The following is a 23648-nucleotide window of genomic DNA, read 5'->3' on the forward strand; positions in this document are numbered from 1 at the left end:
CCTAACTGTGCTGAATGTGCTGTCATGTCCAGAGTTAACTACTGGACAAATGAGACACTACAATTAGTCCATAAGCATTTAGCAATGGGAGAGTAATATATAAATTAGCATAACTCCGTACAGAAATTCCATTGTCTATAACATGAATGCCCAGTTTAACATGTTCATAAAGGTTAGGATCGCAGCATGTTTAAAACTTTCTTATTTAATTAAGGTTCCTGCCTCAGGTTAGCTGGTTATCATTCTGCATCATCAGTAGAACATCTATTGCATTTTTATCCGCATTCATCTCATTCTTGTTTGAATCATTTGTCAGGTTAAAAAGGTACCTTTCCTAAACAGATTCAGTACATGTAGTATTTGGTATAAAGTTCAGTGCTTTTGATAAAACTTTTAGCATTTCATTACAGAAAAATTAGTGAGATAGAAAATACAAGACAACCTGATGTAAATCAATGTGCTCATTGCATTAGCACCATAAATGAGTCTTAGCATTTGTTCAGTGCCAGTACAGTACTGTAAAAATGCCAGAAATCTGTTTAATACTTTCTGGGAGTATCTAGATAACTACTACTCAGCATCTTTCTAAAACAACTTTACTCCTCAACATCTAAACAGCACATCTTTTTTCATTTTTTAGGGGGTGGTGAGTGGGGGTGGATACAGCATAAGACAACAAACTGGCGAATATTATCACCACAGTAACAGATAGAAATCCATCTCTGTGCTGCTTCATGGAGACTAAACACCTTACCTGCCCTCCCACACACCACAAAAACTGCTCTATTAAGCAAGATAATTATAAATCACTAAAAATAAAAATAAATAAATAAATAAATAAATAAATAAATAAATAAATAGTTTAAAATCAATTATCTTTTCTTTGTATTCCAGCATCATTCTTGGTGAAGAAAGGATTCTGCTCAATACAAAGGTCCTTCCAGCATTTGTGACATACAAGGAGAACTCTGGCATATCTCTCTGCATATCCTTCAGGAGATTCCATGCCAGTCTGTTTACTCCTGAATGGACCACCACTATCATATCATAATAATATTTGCATAGTTTAAGGTCCTTGAGGGCCCTTAGAATGTCAGCTTTCTAAGATTCTGAAAGACAGCTTACTGTCACTCTACTTTTATTCATCCTTATGAGTCTGTAATCGGTGTGCCTGACTATTGAGTTATCAGTCACTATTACATTTTTATCTGTGTCTGTTGAGCATATCACTACACTGGATAATCTATCACCTGATGGCTCTTAGCTCTAGTTGTACCAGTATGTGCTGTAGTTATTAGTTTTTATGGAGTCCTATTCTTACAGGCCTTGGATGCTTGATCAAGGAATTTTTGACAGCATCAGCATATGATAAATTACAGATGTAGAATACTGTGTATGTGTCTGTTGTTCACTGGGTGTGCTTGATTGTGGGGAGCATGGCCTTCAGTTTTGTTAAGTACTTAGGATCATAGCACGTTACTAGGCTATCGACCCAGAGGTAATTTCAAGCTTAGCTATTTCATCATAGTCAGGACTGTATTTAGTAATGAGTGCCCATGCCCAGGAGGGTTGTGGGTGCTATCCCTGGTAAGAATTCACAGTGACCCATCCACTCGTCCTGGTTCCTTTTGAACACTTGCATCTCTCACAAACAGATAATGTAAATCTAAGCAATACTTCATTGTCTGTGAGCATCAAGCAGTGCTTACACTGCCAGACTATCCTAAGTGCTATGAGGCGGGCAACTGAGCTAAGACTCGCTTGTTGACCTTCCATTTTAGTTCAGTGTACAAAAGAAAGGGGGCTTCTAAAATACAGAAAAATATATAAATCAGTGGAGTAAATTGTTTTTAAAAATAAACTTCTGTTATATTTAAAATTTCTTAAAATAATCAAGACAGCAAAATTTGGATGAATAGCTCCTGGTTTATGATATTTCATGTAAAGTAAATGAATAAAGTAGGTAGCGCTAAACAATGCTGCTGTTACTATAATTGCTTAAAATGATTTTCTAGTAGAATTTGAATGAAACATAAAAAACAGTATGTTATAATAATCCACCCAAATCGGCTTATAAACACAGTTAAACATTTTGTGGTTGTTCAGTAACTGAAAGTGTCTTCATTTGTCAAATGCAGTGTTGTGTACTCTGCAGAGAGTGGTGTCCACAGCATTTAAAGTGAGAAGGGAAACAAAAAGTAATATAGAAAAACAGCTAGGGCTTTAGCTAATAATGCCCACCTTTTAGAAACAGCATTAATATATTCCCTGGCACAGAACAAACACTACTGGCTCTCAGAAATCTAACATTTTGACCACAATCAGCCAAAGAACTGCAGATAAATATAAAAATGGATATGCACAATTCAATGTAACACTAAAGTGGTACTATATATAAAGCGCTAACACTCAGGCAACTGTTATACACACAGTAAAACAACTTTCAGCTAAACAGACTGAAAAGAAAAACATAAAAATAAGACGGTACATATTTAAAATAGCAAAATGTATTAGTTAACTTCACATGCAAGTAAAAAAATATACCATCCTGCCTTTTTGATGATGTTTGAGTTTAAAAAGCCAGTTATCCTCTTTCTATCACATGTGCTTCCACAGCAGCAGCTCTCTGTAACCTTTAGGAAAGATAACAGACAGGCAGAACCCACAAGTATTAAAATAGGCAGATAAATATTGATATAGACATATATATTCAGAAGAAGAGAAGGCCATTGCTTGGTTTTTGGTTGACTCAAAAATCATCCATTAAACTCAGCCAAGTCCCAGTGTGTTGGGCATATGGATAATGGACAGAGTTTCATTTTTGCCTGTAATAATTCCTCTGATATAAGGTTTGAATCACAGATTTTGATGGGAAACTGTTGCCCATATATAACAAACAAGTCAGTTAATGTAGCCTAATCTGAAAAAGGACAAATTCATCAACTGATACAGATAACATACCAGGCATATCATTGTGCAACTTAAGAAAAGACTATTGCACCAATACTGAAACATATTTTTAATAGCCTTCTATACTACAATCAAGTTCCTACAGTGTGGAAGATATTTCATTAACAAGTAGGGTAGGGATGAGGTAAAGAATTACAGGCCAATTATCCTAATTTCACTTTTAGTTAAGTGTTTTGGGAGGTGCCTTAGTGATACAATGAATGAAAAAAAAAACTAAATGGTACTACTAGACATTAATCAGCACATTTTTATTAGTGGTAGATCAACAGTTACCAAACTTTAAGGATTTTATGATAACATTTGTACAGCTAGTAACTTGGGATTATGAAAATCAGGAGTCATAGGTTAGTACTAAGCTAACTGCTCTTGTGAGTCATTTTAAGCCTAGCCAATTATCCCTTGTGAGATTCAAACCCTGCACCTTGTTCTTGCAAGGCAAGCACCTTAACCATTAGGCCACCCCCTCAGCCCTCATCTGCTTAGAACTTGTAAAACCCTTTGATTCTCACCTTTTCCCATCAATTAAAAAATATTAATGGATGCAAAGTTTAATCCACACATCAGAATATGAACCAGTTACTTTAAGAGCTCCAAAAGGCTCAGTTTTGGGCCCTGCTCTGTTTAACATTGCTTTTACATCTATTCTGAGACACAAGAAATGTTGGACCAGAAAATATGATGATAATTGTAAGCCACGTTTCATTGTTCCAACTGACATTGAATTCAATATTATAAATAGATACATCAGATATTTGTAACTGGTCTGTGTTAACTGGCCTAAATCACAGCGCTGACAAATGCAGTGTAAATCTGTTTATTTATTTATTTTGCATTTGCTTAGCAGGATAGTCCATATGGGCAGTACACTCCTTTTCAGCAGAGGCCTGGGAAGCAAAGCTCGTTAATAATATATGACAGTCGATGAATATGCACAGATACATTACAGCTCTAAAGAACCTGAACAGACAAATATAAAATATTGCAAAGAATGACAAAGTATAAAAGAAGACACTGGAAAATACAAGGCATACTACGAAACAAATTTATATTAAGAATAAATCAATATAACATTTGCTAAGTAACAATGCTGTAAAGAGTATTTCATTAGGTCTTCGTTAATATGATCTATTGGTATACTGAGACTTAGGAAGAAGTCAGGGTGGGGAAATAAAGAAAAAGGTAGAAGATAAAAAATGAAAAAGAGGAAAAAAAAACAGAGTTAGGCCAAGATAAGACTGAGATAGTTCTGAGAGAGGGATGAGTGACTGCAGAGTTAGTCTGGTGGATCACATGTACACAGCCTGGTATTTATCATTTTTTTTTTCTTTTTTTCTTTCTTTTGGTTTTATAGGCATTTGGCTATTTAGTTGTCTCAGATGGAGAGGGATGCTGTTCCATTGCTAAGCTATGCAGTTTGAAGATACATGATAGGTTGTTGGAGTTAGATAGAGAGCATAAGAGTTTTATCTGTAGATTGAACTGTTTTATTAAGGAAGTAACGTTGAATAATGTTGTTCAGGCTTGAACATTTTTTGGGTGATGGATAGTTTTGTGGATTATTATTAGTTGTGAGAGAAGTTAGTGTGGGGGAGTTCTATCTAGTTTATTTGCCTGAGTGCAGAGTGGTGGTATGCTCTATATGGTAGATTTGAGGCAAATTTTGCAACCTTATTCTAGCATTGCTCAGGCTTGGCAGATTGGGTGGAACCAAGACTGGTAAGCATGGAGAAATTAATAAAGCAGAGGTAGAAGTAGGTGTGCAGTTGCAATAAATTTTCTAGCCAGAAAGGTTTTATTCTGCAATGGGAACCTAGTTCTGGTGAGTTTTTTGAGGTATCTGCAGTATATGATTGTGAACATTTAAGTGTTTATCAAAGATGAACCTAATAGCTTGGAATGAGTAATGAGATCAATTTATGTTCCATCTTTTGATGTTATAGAAATGCTTATGATTGCTTAGCTGTCTGAGGATAAATATCATTAGTTTAGTTTTTGAGAGGTTTAGGAGGAATTGAAAGCTGTCTAATTGAGATCTGACAGTTTAGAAAGCTTGTGTGATTTCTAAGAGTAGTTGAGTCTTATCTAACCAAGATTTGACAGTTTAGAAAGCTTGTGCGATTTCTAAGAGGAGCTGAGAGTTGTCAAACCAAGATTTGACAGTTTAGAAAGCTTGTGTGATTTCTAAGAAGAGTTGAGAGTTTCTAACTAAGATATGACAGCTTAGAAAGCTTGTGGGATTTCTTGAAGTAAAGATAAGAGTTTTGCCTGAGCAGAATAGAGTGGAGTCATCAGCATACTGCACGATAGATGTGGGTCTGGATGCGGCATGCAGATCATTGATGAAAAGATTGAATAGTCATGGTACGAATTTAAGGATATCAACTGAGACAGGAGAGAAGGAAGAACAATCTTGTTGCCATGATTTAATGGATTACTGCCTATTGGATATGTAGCTTTGAAAACTAGAGAGGAACGTTTAAGTAGACGTTTTTGCATGTGTTTGATGACAGACAGTATCAAAGGCATTATTCAGATCATGGAAATAGTAGAGATAAGATTGCCATTATTTATTTTTTGGTTTATTAAATTGTTAAAGCACAGTAAAGCAGAAGTTGTGCTGTGATTTGGCTGGAAATCATGATGAGTTGGAGCAAAGAGATTTTTATCTGTAATAAACTGAGTTATGCATTTTTTCTAGTAATTTTGATAATGGGGCAATATTGATATGGGCTGGTAGTTATAGAGATCAGTAGATGATGCACCCTTATGCAGAGGCAAAATATAGGATTTCTTCCATAACTGTACAACATAGTGTTCTGTAACAGAGCAGTTTTTGAGTATGGAGATTATGCAAGCTACAGTTTTGGTTACAATCTTAAGGTATTCTGAGGGCATTTGATTTGGAGCTAAGGCTGTTGGTTTTAGGTTGCACTGTTTTTTGATGGTCTAGGTTGATATAGGTTAAAAAGACAAGGTGGCCTGGTGGTTATTATAGTAAAATGAGGCATTGAGGGTAGGCCTGTCTCCATCTGTAAGCAGAAATATAACTGCTGGAATAAAATGTTTGTTAAACAGAATAGGTATGAATCCCTTAGATGGAAAGCCTGAGGGTGTGTGTTAAATGCCTCTATCAGGGTTAATATGGGCAAAAGTTGGGTATACCTGGGTTTCTTTTCATGTTTGGTAAGGTATTTTGCTTGCTTTCTGAGATGTCTGTATTTTATGTAGATTTTCAGAGGTTTTATTACAAATACATGTTTTCTATTCTTTATCTATTGGTTTCATAATCTTCTTATTATGCTGGGGCGTTGGATGTTAAGAGGCTGAAGGCTTTCTAAGATGTTAAAGAAGTTGTTACTGAATTCATTTACAGAATTGTCTGTTGCCAGGTATGTCATATAGGTATTATATGAAATCTCTTCCACACTGCTGGGACTTGATTGTAGTATAGATGCCTATTAAAAATAGTTTTACTGTTTGTGCAATAGTAGGTTTTTTTTAGGTTGCACAACAATAAGCCTGGCAAGTTATCTGTAGCAGTTGATGAATAAAGTGTTTTAAGTAATTCCCAATTGCATTGTTTTATGTAGTTGATAAGGGTTCCAGCACTGAATTTAGAAAGATGTTTACACTGTTATAATGGTGTTTGTGAGGGTTGTGTGTTTTATCTTTGACTAACTAGACAAGTGGTTACTGACACAGTCCAGCAGAGTGTCACATTCTACTACTGTTTTTATTGCTGATATGAGAATCCAGTATAGTATAGATTACTTGTTTAATGTTTTGATGGACCTGACTGGTGAGTTGACTTGTTCTGTGAAGCCCAGAATTTGAGTTGTGTTTGAGGGATGGTTTAAGTTAATGGTAAGCTAGTCATTGTTAACATCCCATAACAATTGTTTCTTGTTTCATATTTAGACAAATCCAGGATAGGATATCCTGTAGTACTGTAATATTATTTCTGGGTGGAACATTTAACCCTATGATAACTATGTACTTATGGTTATTAAGTTTTAGAATGGAAATTAATATTTCAGCTTTGCCAAATGTTAGGATGCTAATGTGGTTGAGTGTAACCTCCACACTATTTTTGTAAATTACAGCCTCCCTGCCTGCTTTTTAAATTTTTCTATTCATTTTTAGGATGTTGTAGCAAGGGGGAAGGATCTCTTCATATTTATCTGGGGGCTTTAACCAGGTTTCAGAGGTTAGTAGGATATCATGAGTGTATTGTCCTATCCAAGCATGAATTTCAGGGAGTTTATTATAAATGCTTCAAAAATTATTTCGGAAAGCCCTACATAATGAAACCTATGCATATGGGATTAGACATATTAATGGTAGATAATTATTACAAAGATTTGTGAATTATTGCGTCCAATAATTTCAAATTTGAACAGCATGTTGACATTATAATTTATAGAGATCAATGAAACAACTGAGCATAAAGATAAGAAACGTAATAGGAAGGAACAGACATTGGTTACCGCATTATTCAAAATGTATTTGTATCATATTCTAGAATACAATAATATCTTCTGTATTTGTATGTCCAAACAATTAAAGAAAAGAAACATCTTAATTTACGTACTGTGATTTACTGTTCTATAGGGGTGGTGGTGGTGGTGGGGGGGTGAGTTATACTTGGATACAAAGAATTTCATGAAAATTTCTTTCAAAGTGTTATTTACTTCTGGGGGAAATGGAATTAAGAAATACAAGCCAAGTTTTCACATTCTCAAGTTTAGCAGAAATAACAGATACTCATATTTGACACTAAGAGTCATAGCATTATGGAATAAGCTTTGACGGGAGATTAAGAGATAAGAAAGTCTGGTAATATTTAAAAAACTCAGAAGACCAAACAACCACTCAGTAAAGCACCAAACCAGCAGCAGAAAAGAATTCCAAATGAAAAGGATGAATCTAGTTGAATGAAAGAATTTAATGTTGAATTCCACACAAACGATAAAACGATCCAACAGATAGGTAACAAACAGTACAGATAAGCACTTTCATCTGTCTCAAATGCAGACTTTATCAAATCAAACAATAATTGTAGCCATAACTATTTAAATAGTACAATCAATAAACGTACTATGTGTGATTTAAAAATACAATGTCCTAATAAAAAATACAGTATAAGTAAAACATGTAAAAATACATTTAAAAATCTATTGCAAGTTAGCAGCTCTCTCCACCAAAATGGGTTTCAGAGACACATGCTCATTTAACCCAGGTGGTTGATATGAGTTTAAATGAAGCTGCCATTTCAGCTCACTTTTATCTACTTGATTGCCCCAGTTACCCCCTCTAGGATTCCTAGGAACAATTTCTAAAATGCTAAATCTGAAACCTGTAAAACCTACACAAGTAAGAGAATGTTTACAAAGAGCATTATTTATATTTTTAGTATTAATTGCATATATGTGTTCCTAGATTCTCTTCTTGAGGGAGCTCTCTGTCTTCCCTATATAAAACCCTTTACAGGTACTGCAAACACTAAGGTAAACAAATCCACAAGTGTTGCAATTACCTTCAGCTAACATGACCCTAAAAATAGGGTCCCCCACCTCCATATCCAATGCTTTGACCACGTATGTGCAATAGTTACATCAACCATATGGTCTTGTACCCCTTTCATCTCTCCTAACAATCAGGTGTTCAAAGAAGAATTTCAAGATGTTACCAACCTTATGGGTAAAGGTCGGACCTTTCCCCAAAGAACCAACAACTTCACTATTACATTTCAAAATCACCCAGTATGTTTCTCACCTTCATACCAAATGAGCCAAACTGAGTCATCATGAAATTAGAATAACCCAAATTGGTGCATGAACTTTTGTCTATATAGAGTGTGTCACATTGGGGTCTTAATGTCACCTCATCCTGCCCAAGCAGGGGCTTAAATTTAGAACCCCAACCCTCTAAAATTTCCAAACGCAATTCTTGAACCAAATAGTCAGGGTAATCCCTTGAAACAAACATCCGCACCAAAGTAGCAAATTCCTGTTCCAAATTCACCCTGGTGGAACACATTCTCACCCCTCTAATCATCTGCCCTCGGACAAGATTTCTCTTAATGTGATAGGGGTAGTTACTGTTGAACCTCAAAAAACAATTTGAATAAGTGGGTTTATGATAAACTTTTGATGAAAACGTACCCAACTCAACATTTCTTGTGATATTAACATCAAGATAGTTAATACTGTCTGTACTGAAACTATGAGTGAATTCAAAATAATAACAAACCCCATTAATGTGTTCAACAAATTCATCCGCCACCGATCTATCACATTTTCACAAAATGAAAATATCATAGAAATAACATCCATAGAACAGCCATTCCTGTTTAAACCTAGCACTGAAAACAAAATGCTCTTCCCACCTTGCCATAACTAAGTTGGCATAAATGGGGGCACAACTGGCCCTATTGCCACTCCCTTAGCTTGTTTAAAATACTCGTTTTCAAAGGTGAGAAAATTATTCTGGAGTATAAGTTCCATAACTTCCATAATAAAATTAACCAGGGTGTTACCAAGGTTAGTATATTCCAGTAATGCCTCACTAAACATCTCAAGCCCCACCTGGTGTGGAATAGAACTAAACAAATCAACCACATTGATGGTAGAAAACCCAGTACTCTCAGTAAAATAGTGTGCTTTAAGTCTAGTCAAAAAGTCCCAAGAGTCCTTAATTACATGGTGGACTGAACTTAAGGTCCCTTTGACCAATCTATCTACAAAACCCCCTAGGGAATGTGTTGAGCTGTTCTGTCCAGCCACTATAAGCGTATATGGTGGATGGTGCACATTTTTGTACACCTTTGGAATTCCAAACACCGTGGGAATGAGTGGAAATTCATTCCCCCCTACCCTTTTAGCCCCCTACCCTTTTAGTTTTAGTTATACTGATTTCCTCATTTTATAACAGTGAAGATGATGAGACAATTTCTTGACCTCGCTGATCAGCAGTCACACTCTAACATGTACATTCTGCTTTTGACAAAACAGGAAGTGATAAAACATGGCAGCCTACTTCTGTTTTAATGTAAAACAGAATTCAGAATAGTGAATGATGCACAAATACAGACATATATGTGTGCATAGATGTCACAAGTTGGAAATTAACTTTATTTTACTAAAAACTTCACTAAGGGGAACATAACAGAAATGCAAAATGATGGGTGCTGTTGCTGAGCTAAGTGAGAAATTAAACCAAGTGGAGCTTGAAAAGAGTGTACAAATGGAAACACAATTAAAAGGAGACCTAATAAAATATATGGTGGCTGATGTTTAAAAAAGTCAAGAAAGGGCTGACAGTTGACCTGAGCAACTAGAAAGTAAAATGCATAAAGAATTAGGACTCGCATTCAAAGGAGGATTTGAACAAGGCTTTGCAGATGTGTATAAGCAAACAGATGCCATAACTAAAAATCTGTCTAAATTGACTAAATAAGCTTAGGACATTAAGTAATAGTGGTTTAAATGGAGCGTGGATTCAAAATGGATTGTACTGGGTGGAAATCATACAGACTTTCAAAAGAACAGTACTGGATGCAAAGCATGTACCTTACGCAAAGAGTATAAATATACAGTTTTCTGAGTTTATAAAGTATGGCTTACACCAAAATGTCTGTAATTAAAATGGTGCCTTCCAGGGTAGTGAAGATAAGACACAAGAATTTGTGAGTTTGAAAAAGGTCATGGCTCCAACGGTGGATGAGATGTTGTGAATAAAGGAGAAGCAGGCTTTTAATGTAAAGTCTAGTAGAAAGGCTAGAAAAGCAGACTACTGTGTGTCAGAGGTTTCTGGTGCAGAAAGAAAGTTCCACAGCAGAAGTACGAGTTATGTGAGAAGCACATGATTCAATGAAAAGTTTAATAATGCATGCTGTGCAAAGGGAATCCACAGCAACACTAAATGACTTACGTATAACTAGTACAAAAGCTAAGTAAAAAGTTGTGAGAACAAATAGATGGCAAAAATTTAGAGGAAAACTGTTGCAAAAATCAAACTGTTAAACACTAAAGCTTTTAATAAAAGTGAAGAGTCATTAATAAAAGTAAAAGTAACAATATAAAAAGCATTCTAGACCTCTTTCTAGATTTATCCAAGGCTTTTGACATGGTTGACCACAAAATACTTATAAATACCTTAAAGGCCTTCTCCTTAAACAACTGTGCACTCCAGTGGTTTCAATCCTACCTGTTGGGCAGGCAACAAGCAGTCCTTTGGCAGGACAAGCTATCATCTTGCCTACCCATCACATTAGGAGTCCCCCATGGTTCGATACTAGGACCCCTTCTTTTCTCTATCTTTATCAAAGACCATCATTCAGTCATCCCGATTGCTACCTGCAATCAATATGCGGATGACTCCACCTTGATTTGTTCTGACACCTCACCAGCTACTTTATTCACATTAACCCAAAATACCTTCAATACAGTGGAAAAATGGCTCTCCAATCAACATCTAATCCTAAACCCCAACAAAACTAAGTTGCTCCTCTTCTCCCCAACATGCAGGACCCCCCTGCCATCCTTCAACATAACTGCTAACAATGGTACTATCATCTCCCTAGAAGCCCAAACTAAACTACTGGGTGTCATAGTTGATAACAACCTGAAGTTTGATGTGCATATCAATCAAACTATCAAAACTATTAATAAAATCTTGGCTCTCTTTACAGAATCAAACCTTTCCTTACCCCACTTGCTAGAACTACAGTTGGCCGTTCCCATCTACTATCAACTCTTCTCTACGCCTCACCTTTATTCTCCAACTTAAACAAAACAGATCTTAATAAACTATCATCCTGCTATAACCACATTGCCAGATTTGCTACTGGCCCAGCCTAACGGACACACCACTGTCACAACCTAAATCGCCTAGGATGGCTTGAACTGCCAAGCCTACTGCAGTTCAACCAGCTAATAGTGGCACATAAAGTCCTTTACCAACCAGAAAATACACCTGCACTACAAAATATTATCAGCCCCTACACCAGCACCCGGCCACTGCAATCATCCACTAGACTCCTAGTTCAAACATACAAATCCAACTACTCAGCTAGGGACTCTCTGTTTGCCAACTCTGTTGGAAAAATATGGAACAGACTCCCAGCTGAGCAGCTGACTTGACCCTAGAACCCTCACTAATTCAATTCAAAAACAAACTCAAGAAATACATCAAAACTCATTGGTTATGTCCTTGCACTAACCCTGACTAGTGACCTCTCTATTTCTTAGGTGCCTTACTTTCAACTACTTCTAACTTTTTTCTACCACTCCATTTCAGGAAGGGTCAATTATATAACTGCTGCTCAGTGTGTCTTAAACCTAAATGTAATGTTATGTATGTTTAACTTTGAAAATAATGTTAGTTTTGTAAAGTGATTTATAATAAGTTAGTACTATATGTGCTAAATGCTGGTATTGCTTATGACTGTAATCTGCTTGAAACTAGAATTTACTAAATGTTCAATGTGAATTATTATCTTGGAGCTTTTCTCCCCGGGCCTCTGCTGAAAATGGACATGTATCCAGTCGGACTATCCCTGCCAACAAATGTAAAATAAAATGAATAAATAAATAAATAAATTCTAAATAATGAATCTTAGTGCAAGTTAATTAAAAATGTACCAAGGATTAAGTTTATTAAGAACCCTATAGGAAGTTAGGTTCAGCTAATGCAGTAATAGAAAATAAACAAAGCACATTGAACTGAAGTAAAGAATGCAGTAAAACAAGTAGTGCTGCTAGGGTGGGGCAAAGGGGGAAGCCGCCATGCGTGAAAAGCATTGGGGAGGGGGTGCAGTTGGCCTATCATGAAAGCTCTTCAGTGCAAACTGACTACTAAGTGCCGGTATTGTATTTGTGGCAAAACTGAACCACTGTACCACTCTGTGTGTGTGGTATAAACTCTAGTGACTGCTTGCTACAAATACAAAAAGCAGTATTCTACACTTTAAAGTAAAGAAAGAACTTTTTTTTTGGCAAAAGTGAAGAACTGTAGTATTTCCTGTTTGGTATAAACAGTTGCAGATTGCTACAGTTTAGAGTAAAGATAGAAGTTTTTTCCCTTTGCTCTTCCAGGGCTGAGAAGATTTCTCTTTCTTACTTTTTGTTTTTGCCTTCAAGTTTTGAAGGGCTTTCCTCTTGTTTCTTTGAAGGGGTGCCAAAATGGGTAATGGCAACAGGTACAAATAAACTAGCTCTACCTCTGAGTAAAACAAAGACAAAGACAAAGCAAAATGAATAATGCAGTAAAAGAAAAGACAATGACAAAGTCAAGTACCAAAAGCACACCAATAAAAAAATGAAAGTGTTACCTTACAGTGTGTAAGGAAAGAAACTGCAGATAATAAAGTAGAGAGTTTATGTGGTTGTCATGAAAGTCTTCCTGTGGAAGATGAAAAAAACGTGAGTTAAAGTGGCAAATGTAGACCAGAAACTACACTGTTAAAATATTTAATTACAAACAAGGAAAGCCCTTTATCAAAGAATATATCAGAAAGAAATTGTTTGTGAAGAACAGTGCTTGGAAGGGGTGGTTGGCAAGCATGACCAACATTTGAAAGTCATACATAAAGCAACTCTTCAATCTAGAAAAATCTGATTTTGTAACATTTCAAAATCCAAGTAGTACCACTATATAAGACACACTTGGACACAAACATACCCATATGCATGCTACCAAGACTACAATTATCCCCTTACCTAACCCCAATCCTAACCATAAAATACACACAATCGCACACTAATATAATAAACCTATCCCATCACCTATCCCAGGTCCTAAGTCTAACTCCCAGACACATGCAGAAATACTCTTTCCCCCTCCAAATTCCACTCACCTGTCTTAATGAAACATGCCATCAACATTCTGACCGTTTGGCTAGTTGTACATTTGGTATTATATACCAACCCTAGCATTTGTTTACCAAACATGCTTTTGACAAAATGCAAGGAAACCATGTATATATCTAGATCTACATCTATATCAATATTTATATCCGTATTCATATATATATATATATATATATATATATATATATATATATATATATGGGTCTACTGCTTTTAGTCAAATTTCATTTGGTCGAAAATGATTTTAGGCAGCTGACGTCACTGAAACCTCATTTGACTGAAAGCACAGTTGGTCGAATTACATTTGGTCGAAAATGGCATTAAGCCCCTGCCCCACTGCAGTACGACTCTGGAGAAAGAATATAAAGTTAGGGGGGTGTGGGGGCATAGCCCCCCACATTGGGGGGGTGGCATAGCCCCCCCCCCACATTTTGCAACACATTTTTATTTATGTTATATGTTTTAATGTATTTTTTAATGGATAAACATGTATATAATAGTGCATAAACTGCAATTATGTGGCCCCTACACCCCCGCAAAGTGGGGAGCTGTGCCCCTCATCCCCCCCTACCTTTATATTCTCACTCCAGGGTCACACTGCAGTGGGGCAGGGGCTTAATACCATTTTCGACCAAATGTAATTCGACCAAATGTGCTTTCAGTCAAATGAGGTTTCAGTGAAGTGGGCTGCGTGAAATCATTTTCGACCAAATGAAATTCGACCAAATATAGTAGATCCATATATAAATATATATATATATATATATATATATATATATATATATATATATATATATATATATAGATAGATAGATAGATATATAGATATATAGATATATCAGATATGTGTATATATTTATACATGTCATATTAAGAATTATAGGCTGATGTTATGGACATTAAAGGCAGAGAATGCCTATCAAAAAAGACTAAAAATCAGGTTAGACATTTCTCATGACTGGGAAATTCAGGTGATGCTGTCCTTTACCATTGTCCCTGATGACTAGAAATCACATTGTAACACCGGCCTACCATAAGTAGATACACTGTAACAGACTAGATGTTTGGGAGTCAGAAGCCACAGCTACATAAAAGTGGAGTACACACCTTTAAGGTAAAAGACATAATCTGCCCTTATGTTCTCACTTACCTCTTCCATGTCAAATGAATTTTCCTGTTTGAAAGACGGACTTTTTAGTATGGCATATTTCAAGGATGTAGTCTCTGGTAAAGATAAAGTGCGAGTGTAGTACAGTCCAGAGCATGAATTGTCTTTGGTTTTGTTACCTAGCTCACCCACTTTTAGTATTCTGTTGTAGATCTCACTTTGAAAATCATTGGCGTGTCCACAATGATCTCTGAAGGAATCACGGATATTGCTTCTATGTTGGTTTAGTCTTGACATTGGGTAAGTGGTTATGTCAAACCCCACTGCCTCATCACAAATTTGATGTTTCCAACTTTTACTCATGAAATCTTTATGCCTATTGGTATATCTGATTGTACTTGGGTTAAAGTCAGTCATACATGGAACATCTTTACCAATGGAGTTATCAAAAGATGGTTTGTTTTTTATCACATGCGAAATTATGGATAATGAAAGGCTAGGCCCCCTGCAGACTTTGGGATTCCTTTCTTTGTTTTTATCCAACTCTTTTTGTAACAGATTTGATGCAAAATTTTGCTGAAGATCTCTGTCACTGGATATTGAAATTGATTTTACAAACTCTTTATGATTGGACATCATCAACACGTTGCCATTTGAAGAATCTGTGTCCACCTCAAGGTCACTGTCACTTTCATCATCTGTAGTTTCCTGATAACTTTCTGAACTGAAAAGACATTTCCTATTATAGTTTTTTTCACATATTGCAAATGAAGAGTCTGTACTAACCTGAGCTGGTTGAGACAAAGTTAAACTGGTTAAACCTGTGTGCGGTGACTGTATGCTTGTTTCTTCACAAGACAAATTTGTGTTTATTGATCCAGACTTCTCTATTGACCCTACAGTGACATTGGCTTTGTGATTAAAATTTGATCTGATCCTGAAATCTTCTAGATTAACATGACCTTGCATTGTTGCAGATTTTGAATGCATATTATCAGGACTTAAGCAACCCGGACCCTCCTCTACTATGTCTCCTAGATTCTCTAGTCTCTTTGAATCTTTTCTAGGAGACTGTCTGATATTCTTCTTCAATTCTGTATCCTTTGATCCTCCATACAGACACATTTTGGAGACCATCTCCTTTAAACGATCCACTGGGGATTTGGGTTCTTGCCTGGGACTCATCAGCTTAATTCCTGGTATGTCCATGGAGTAGGAAAATTCAGCTACAGGACCAATTTTTTGTATCGGTGTCTTTGAAACATGTGAATATAGGGAGTACAAGGCATTGGCACTTGCTGTCAGAGTCTCAATCTGAAGAAACCGACCTGGCAATAAAAATAGATCATAAAGTTTTACTATTTACTATTGAAATGCTTTAATAATAATTTAGTCTAATTTATGATTATTTGCATGCAATCACCATATAATGTGTCCAGGAAAATCACAGTAAGAACAGACTTAACACACCATTGATGAAGTCCTATACTTACCTTGAACATATTCGACTTAATAACATGAATGCTGACACAACTCTCACTCCACAAAACCCTAAGGACCTGACACCATTCTTGACATCCTTTGCCATTATTTTTGTATTTTAGTTGCACTTTCACAATGATGCAACAGACTCCTTATTCACTTACTACTTGTATATCACCAACAAGGTATGAGGATCAGTAATAATATTAATACTAGTTTCAGCAGAGTCACTTACTCACTTACTACTTGTAGTATATCACCGTTAAGGTATGAGGATCAGTAATAATATTAATACTAGTTTCAGCAGAGTCACTTACTCACTTACTACTTGTAGTATATCACCGTTAAGGTACGAGGATCAGTAGCGTAATATAAATACTGTTTTTACAGGGTATGAACTATAGATTAAAGCTGTTATCTAAATGTTACATATTTAAAATGAAGCCATAAAGTAATGCATAATGAATATTGTACTGAGGCTCTCCAACCTTTATTTATTTAGTTAGTTTGTTTACCAAGGTAGTACACTGATCACAATAGACCATTTGGAGGCACAGGCTAGGCGAATAAATTCACCAAAAAAATGAAGTAAGGACAAATTCATAAACACAGAGTAATCACAGAAGGTATAGAATCCCATTGACAACTGAAACTTTGCCAGTACTATTAAGAGAGTAGAAAAATAAATGTGCATTAATTTTAGTAGTAAATATGAGAGGGCAGCAGCAGGCAGGTGTGATGAGATCGTTGAAGTATAAGTGATGCACGTGTGGAGGGAGTTAGGGCATGTGTCCAGTGGAAAAGCACTTGCAATCAATTTTTTGATGGAGTGTGTTTTGAGTTGTGCTCTGAAAGCAGAGAAAGAGGAGACTTATTTTAGGTTAAGGGGAGGAATTGCCAGAGATTGGTTGCAGGAATAGGGAAACAATAACAGTTTGGTGTGGAGTGTCTGGAGTAAAAGTGTTAATTGGGAAATGTTGTGAAGGTTGTAGGGGGATTTTTTTTTCATTGAGCTTGGCTGCAAGAGCTGGAAATGCGCCTGCCTAAAGTAGCTTAAAAGTAGCTTAAAAAAATACCTTAGGAATAGTTCTACTCTGTACAAGACTGGTAGCCATTTAGCTTTGGAGGGGGTGGTGCAATGGTGTTCCTGAGAGGAGAATCAGAAATGATTCAGCATATTTTGTATTCAGTTGACTGCAGAGTGGATGAATTTTTTTAGCAGCTGTGCCTATCATGGGGAGCCAACATTCAAGCTGAGCAAGGAGATCCTCTTTACCTATTGCAGCTCTGGTTGGTCTGGAGAATATAGGAGTTATTTTCCAGGATCACAGTAAACAGAACTGGTCTTTTTCCTTGTGTTTTCATTATGGCTTTGGAAGTTAAGTGACTAATCTAGCCATAAATCTAAGTATTTTAAGAATGTGGATGTTTTTATTGGGAACCATTGAGATCTGTGATGTTGAGATTTTTAAGTGTTTTTTTTTCAACTTTTGAGAGGTTCCAAATATCATATGTATTTTTTTGGAGTGGTTTAAAGAGAAGTTTATGGTCGGAGGTCAGATTAAAGCTGGGGTTGAATAGCTGAATGTGAAAGTCTAAACTGAATGATAACCATGCCTTCTCAATAAAGAGGAATAGGAAGGTTAGGAGTTCAGATGGTAGTTTTTTAATAAAGATTGAAAACAGCAGTGGAGTTAGTATGGATCCCTGGTGCACCCCTTTGGTAAGGGTTGCTGAAGGTGATAGGGATAAGTCTATTTTGACTCTGAAATACCCATTTGTTAAGAAATGTTGGGGCCAGCTAATTGCATTGGGACTAACTTCAGTTTCTTGACAGAGTGAAGGAGCAGGAAGTAGACAATGAAGAAAGCTACTGAAAGATTCCCTTCCTTCATGTTCAGAAGGACCTCATCTGTAAGTGACCACAGTGCTGTTATTGTATTATACCCAGCCCAGAATCTATGTTGTTTAAGTGTGAGGTATTGTTGACTGTAAGTGGACAGTTGGTTGTAGATTAGTTTTTCAAGTATTTTGCCAAGTGTAGGGAGAATGGAGATTGGTTGGAAGTGGGAGACATTTTCTAGCTGAAGATGTTGGGTTTAGCAAGAACAGTTTTCCATATGACTTTCACTGTGTTTTTAATTAATTAGAGGTAAACATATGGATGAGTTGTGGTAAGGAAATCTTTGTAGGGTGATATAAACCAAGGCAGTATGTAGTCTATACAAGTGGATGCATCTAGGGGTATGTTTCTAGAAGGCGCTCTTGGTGTGTGTGAGTAATTTTATTAAAATAGAAGAGGAAATAAAAGGAGGGGATCTGGGTGAGTTGGAGGGAGAAGTACTTGTTGTAGTACTAGGGAGGTGCCTGAATTCCTGAAGAAAGTCAGAGGTTGACAGTTGGCACTGAGAGGTCTGGATAGTGATAGGGGAGTAGAAGGAATCATTGAATTGTCAGCCTGTGAGAAGATTTACTTACTGACAAAAATGTTTGGGATTCCCTAGCACAGCAAGTTGTTTGTGTTTGAAATACCTTCTCAGTGTTACCCAGTTAGTTGAAGTCTGTAAACCAAACAGAAAATTCAGGAAAATCTTTTTACACCCCCATCCTTTCACATTTAGAGGAATGCCTCCTTTCTTATATAACAAACTGCAAGGCTTCTGAACCCTGAAACAAATTACATTTTGCCATAACCAAAATGTCTTCTGAGCTGATTAGACTTGACTAGCTGGGCTTTGTTGAGAAGTCTGGTAATTAGAGATCAGTTACCAGGTAATCAGTAACTTTCATGGAGTAGGTTGTGGCAAATTAAAGTCTGTTCAGTTTGCTACAACAAGGAAGGGCTTGCAGTCACAATGATGACATGGTAACCATGCTCAGGATGACCTCCTTGGAGCTTTTTATGACCCCTGATAAAGAATAAGGCCTGGCTAGATGTATGTATGTGGTCATGAAGAAGTGGTCTTGCCCTACATACACTTATCCTTAACTATCAAAATCATATTAATTCCATAATACATTTACTATTTTTGTTTCTTTAGCAAAGGAGCAATACATGAGCATCACTTTTCCTGAGGAACTTTCAGATGTGGAATTGAGCATGGGTATATGGAATGTGTCAGACTGTAGGTTATGGTTAGATACGCAGATCTTTAATAAGAGACAGATATCATCGCAGTACTGTACCCATCAGGAAACGGTGCTACACAGCATTCATAATGCATTGTGAATCATTTAAGCATCACTATGTTACTGTAATGGATAAACTAGCTCTAGGTTTCTGTCTGCATAGTACTGTGTTACTTTGGTAACAATATACTAAACAAATAATAGTAAATACAGCTCTCAGGCAGGTGAGATGGTATGACAAACTGAAACTTGTGCTGTTTGTAGGAAGTGAATATCTTACATATAAATATGTTCTCTTTCATGCAGTTAATCCATCCATCCATCCATCCATCCATCCATCCATCCATCCATCCATCCATCCATCCATCCATCCATCCATCCAGCTAACATCTAAACTGCTTATTGTGGTAAGAATCACAGTTGCAGCAAACTAAAGCAGGTAGACCAGATTTTCCTATTGCCAGCAATAGTCTTCAGCCCATTTTGTGGAATTGCCTGTTATTCCCAACTGAACTTGAATGATATAATCCCAATACGTAGAATGCATTTGCTCCAGGGGTTTCTTCCTGCTGGGTTGCACCCAGTATGCCTCCTCCAGAGAAAGGTACAATCATAACATAACAAGGTTACCAAAACACCTTAACTGACTCTTGTCAATATGGAAGTGCAATGTCTGTAGTCTGAGAGAGAACCCAGCTACCCTGTGAAGGAAACTCAAGTCTGCTACTTGTTTCTGTGATCTCATCCTTTTTGCCAGTCCCCAAAGGTCATGCCTTTAGTTGAGGACTGGGACACAGACTGAATATTCACATAGGTTCATAGGTTCATAGCTTCATAGGTAGGTACTAGGCTATTGGCCATAGGGCCTACATAAGCCTAGCCAAAAAGGTACCCTGGCTTTTGCCACCCAAGAAAATTATGTGACTTTCACCCTATGAGTGAACTCTCAGATAACCATCATGAGCTTGTACATCACCTACAGTACCATGGCTGCATATCCCATCTGTTGGGCAGTCTTACATTTCTTTTCACCTTCAGTCATGAACAAGACCCCAAAGATATTTAAACTTCTCCATCTGTGCTAGCTGCTTCCACCTCACACATACAGGAGAATCTATACTTTTCTGTGACTGGACCATTTGGAGGTGCTGGTTTTCATCCCATGTACTTCACACTTAATTACTATAGTGTGTGGTGGAGATCACAATCACCTGAAGCGAATAAGGCAAAATCATCTGCAAACAACAAAGATGCTATCCTAATGTCCCTAAACTGGATGATCTCCATATCTTGGATTCTCCATGATATTATGACCAGAGAAATCACAAATGGGACATATAATCCAAATAAGCCATATGAATAACTAGGCCAAAGAGAAATGTTTGTAGAGGACCTACATGTGCTGCTGAAGACAAATATCTGTACATATTTGGGATTTCTTCAGTAGATATTCTTGGTGAATTGTTAACCTTTGTTCTGGCATCCAGTACCAGACTGGGACCTTGCTTAGGTGTCAGTGCTCCTGAGACACACTAGAAACGTTTCTGTTTCCATCAGAGATGGTTTGACCGAAGAGACTCCACCTGTCAACATATCTTCTCAAGCCAGGTGTTCAGCCCATTGTGTAGTATGAATACTATCACTGGCTCTGCATCAGACCATCGCAATGTGAATAATCCTTACTACCAACAGATCTTTCCAGGTGCAGTCACTGTAGGCCTGGTCAGCTTAATCCCAGCCAAAGAAACAGTGGCAATGGTGATGGAGTCCCTGAGTGAGCACCTCCCTCTCTGTATCTGAGAATCCAGCTTTTCTTTCTTTTTTTATCAGCAGACCCTTTGGTATACTTCTTATTAGCTCATTGCTCAGACATTGATCTATCAATAAAGGAAAACTGTTAAGAAAATCATGATTGGGAGTGGCCCACAAATCTCCTTCAAACAATGTTTTCCCCTGAGCACATACTCACTATTTTGACTGAGTGCCCAACATTCCTGTAGGCCTAACCAAGTTATGCATCAAATATCAGCCACATAACAGTAATGCACAAATACTCCTTAGTACAACAGCTGTACTTCAACTATCCGGGATCACATCAATGCGACCTGACACTGAAATAAACCTGCAGAAAAGAGGCAGCAAATATTTACAAACAAAAAAAGAACAACTGCTTAATTACACTAACTGCTCTGGCTTCAATAACAATGGCCAGTCTTCACTCTGTAGTCACATCTTTCTTGTAAAGGTATATTTTTAAGAAATGACCACTGGCTGAATTACATTTGACACTTATCCATTTTTTCCATATCAGGAAAATGAGATACTCATCCAGTTTTCTGGTAAAGCAAGTGAGTACTCCGTTTTTTAAAACACTCTTTAAGGTCTTCTATGTTTTCTCTCAGTGTTTGTTATGTCAGCACAGGGAGGAAATAAAATTAGATATCAAACTACTTATAATGTTAAGACTAGGGAAGTAATTAAAATTATTGAGAATAATTGGAATATCTTCATGGTCATGCCAGAACTACGTCAGATACTTCATAATAGGCCAAACTTTACATATAGGAACTTAAAGAACTTAAAAATGCAACTATGCTATAAAGACTTTAAGCATCAGGAGAAAATCCAAAAAATACATACAATAGGTATGCACCCATGTTTGAATTGCAGCTGCTGTACCGATATTTTCATGAAGGACAATAATATATTTGTCCATCCAGTTTCAAATAAAAAATTTTTTTTCAAATATACAGCAGCAACATGCAATACTATATACATATGTAATATAGCTTGCAACCTGCTAAAATGTCCTTCTTTTTATGTTGGGAAAAGCACAAGGAAACTAAAGGAAAGAATAATAGAACATAAATCAGAGCTACATAGACAAATGCAGCAAAATGCGTTAAGTAAACACATTCTGGAGAAAGGCATTAAGCATACCTTTATATTTATGGTGATGGAAACAGTGTATAAGCAAGTAAGAGGGGATGATGCTAATAACTTATTGGAGAATAAAGAATATGCATGGATTTTAAGACTGCAAGCAGATGTACAACCAGGGTTGAAAAACATGGTAAGCATTAAGCCAGTTCTAGCAACCAAACAAATGCAATTGCATTAGCCTTTTAAATGTATATGTATGCGCATGTTTGCATTTTTATACATATAAGCATTCTGAAGATGTAGGATATATAAGTGCAATATAATGCTTTGTAATAAATATTTTATTAGTTTGATAGATTTACTAAGTATATGCTCAGCATGCATTTATAAATTAAGTTGAGAGTATGTTTTAAGCATTTTTAGGGAAGTTTTTTAAGGAATTGTTATGCCTTTAAGTTAAAATGGTTAATTGAATTATTGCAGAGATGATGTGATTAGTTGGCCGTGCTCAGATGATCTTAATCTAGTTTTATAAAACTGAAAGAATGTTATAGATTGTAGTATGCACTGGAGAGGGATGTCTATCTGAAAGCTTTGCTGTAATAAAGTATTGGCTTTCTTGGAGCTGGAATTTTTTCCCATTATTGAGCTCTTATTTTCTAACTTCTGGTTTATCACCGCATCAGCCTTGGGTCTGAAGTGTCTTAGGGAGTGACATAATGACTATACCTGCTACAGGCCATATAAGTGAATATGCTAACAATACACGTCACTTCTTAGAGCTGTAGTCAGGATAAGTATAGGGTTTCTTCAAGACTGAAATCCTATGAAGTGTCCAGAGTGGTTCTTTATTTTTGAAAACACAGGACACAAGAGGAGTAATCATAACTGTGTGCAAAACAAACCTGCCCATATAGGGAGTGCTCTGCATAAAGGGAGACAGGTTTACAGTACTGGCACTTAGGTTGTACATTCAATATTGATGGTAGCACTATGGATGGTTGATAATGTCTGTGGGTGCAGGCCTCTCTTGACTTATGCATCTAGCTCAATATCTTAAGACACTATTGTTCTGATGTCATGCTGTCAGTGGGTTCATCTCCCCCTTTGGTGAACTATTTTGACACCACTGATGTTGTTAACTTTTGTGTTTTTGTGCTTCACAGTACTACAGATACTATATTTCATGAGAAATTATGTGACAG

At 36.7% G+C, this 23648-nt stretch overlaps 1 protein-coding gene across 2 annotated transcripts in view; it reads right to left on the minus strand.

Moving 5' to 3' along the window:
• Positions 1 to 23648, minus strand: part of TESPA1 (thymocyte expressed, positive selection associated 1) — a 280218-nt gene that overhangs the window by 49051 nt on the left and 207519 nt on the right. For both annotated transcript variants that reach the window (XM_044083864.1, XM_044083863.1), the window contains exon 10: positions 14992 to 16277. In XM_044083864.1, the coding sequence (XP_043939799.1) occupies positions 14992 to 16277 (1286 nt within the window). The remainder of the gene's footprint in view (positions 1 to 14991; positions 16278 to 23648) is intronic.

This window comes from Protopterus annectens, chromosome 9.part0 (assembly GCF_019279795.1).
Source record: "Protopterus annectens isolate FY-2018-M chromosome 9.part0, PAN1.0, whole genome shotgun sequence".
NCBI lineage: Eukaryota > Metazoa > Chordata > Ceratodontiformes > Protopteridae > Protopterus > Protopterus annectens.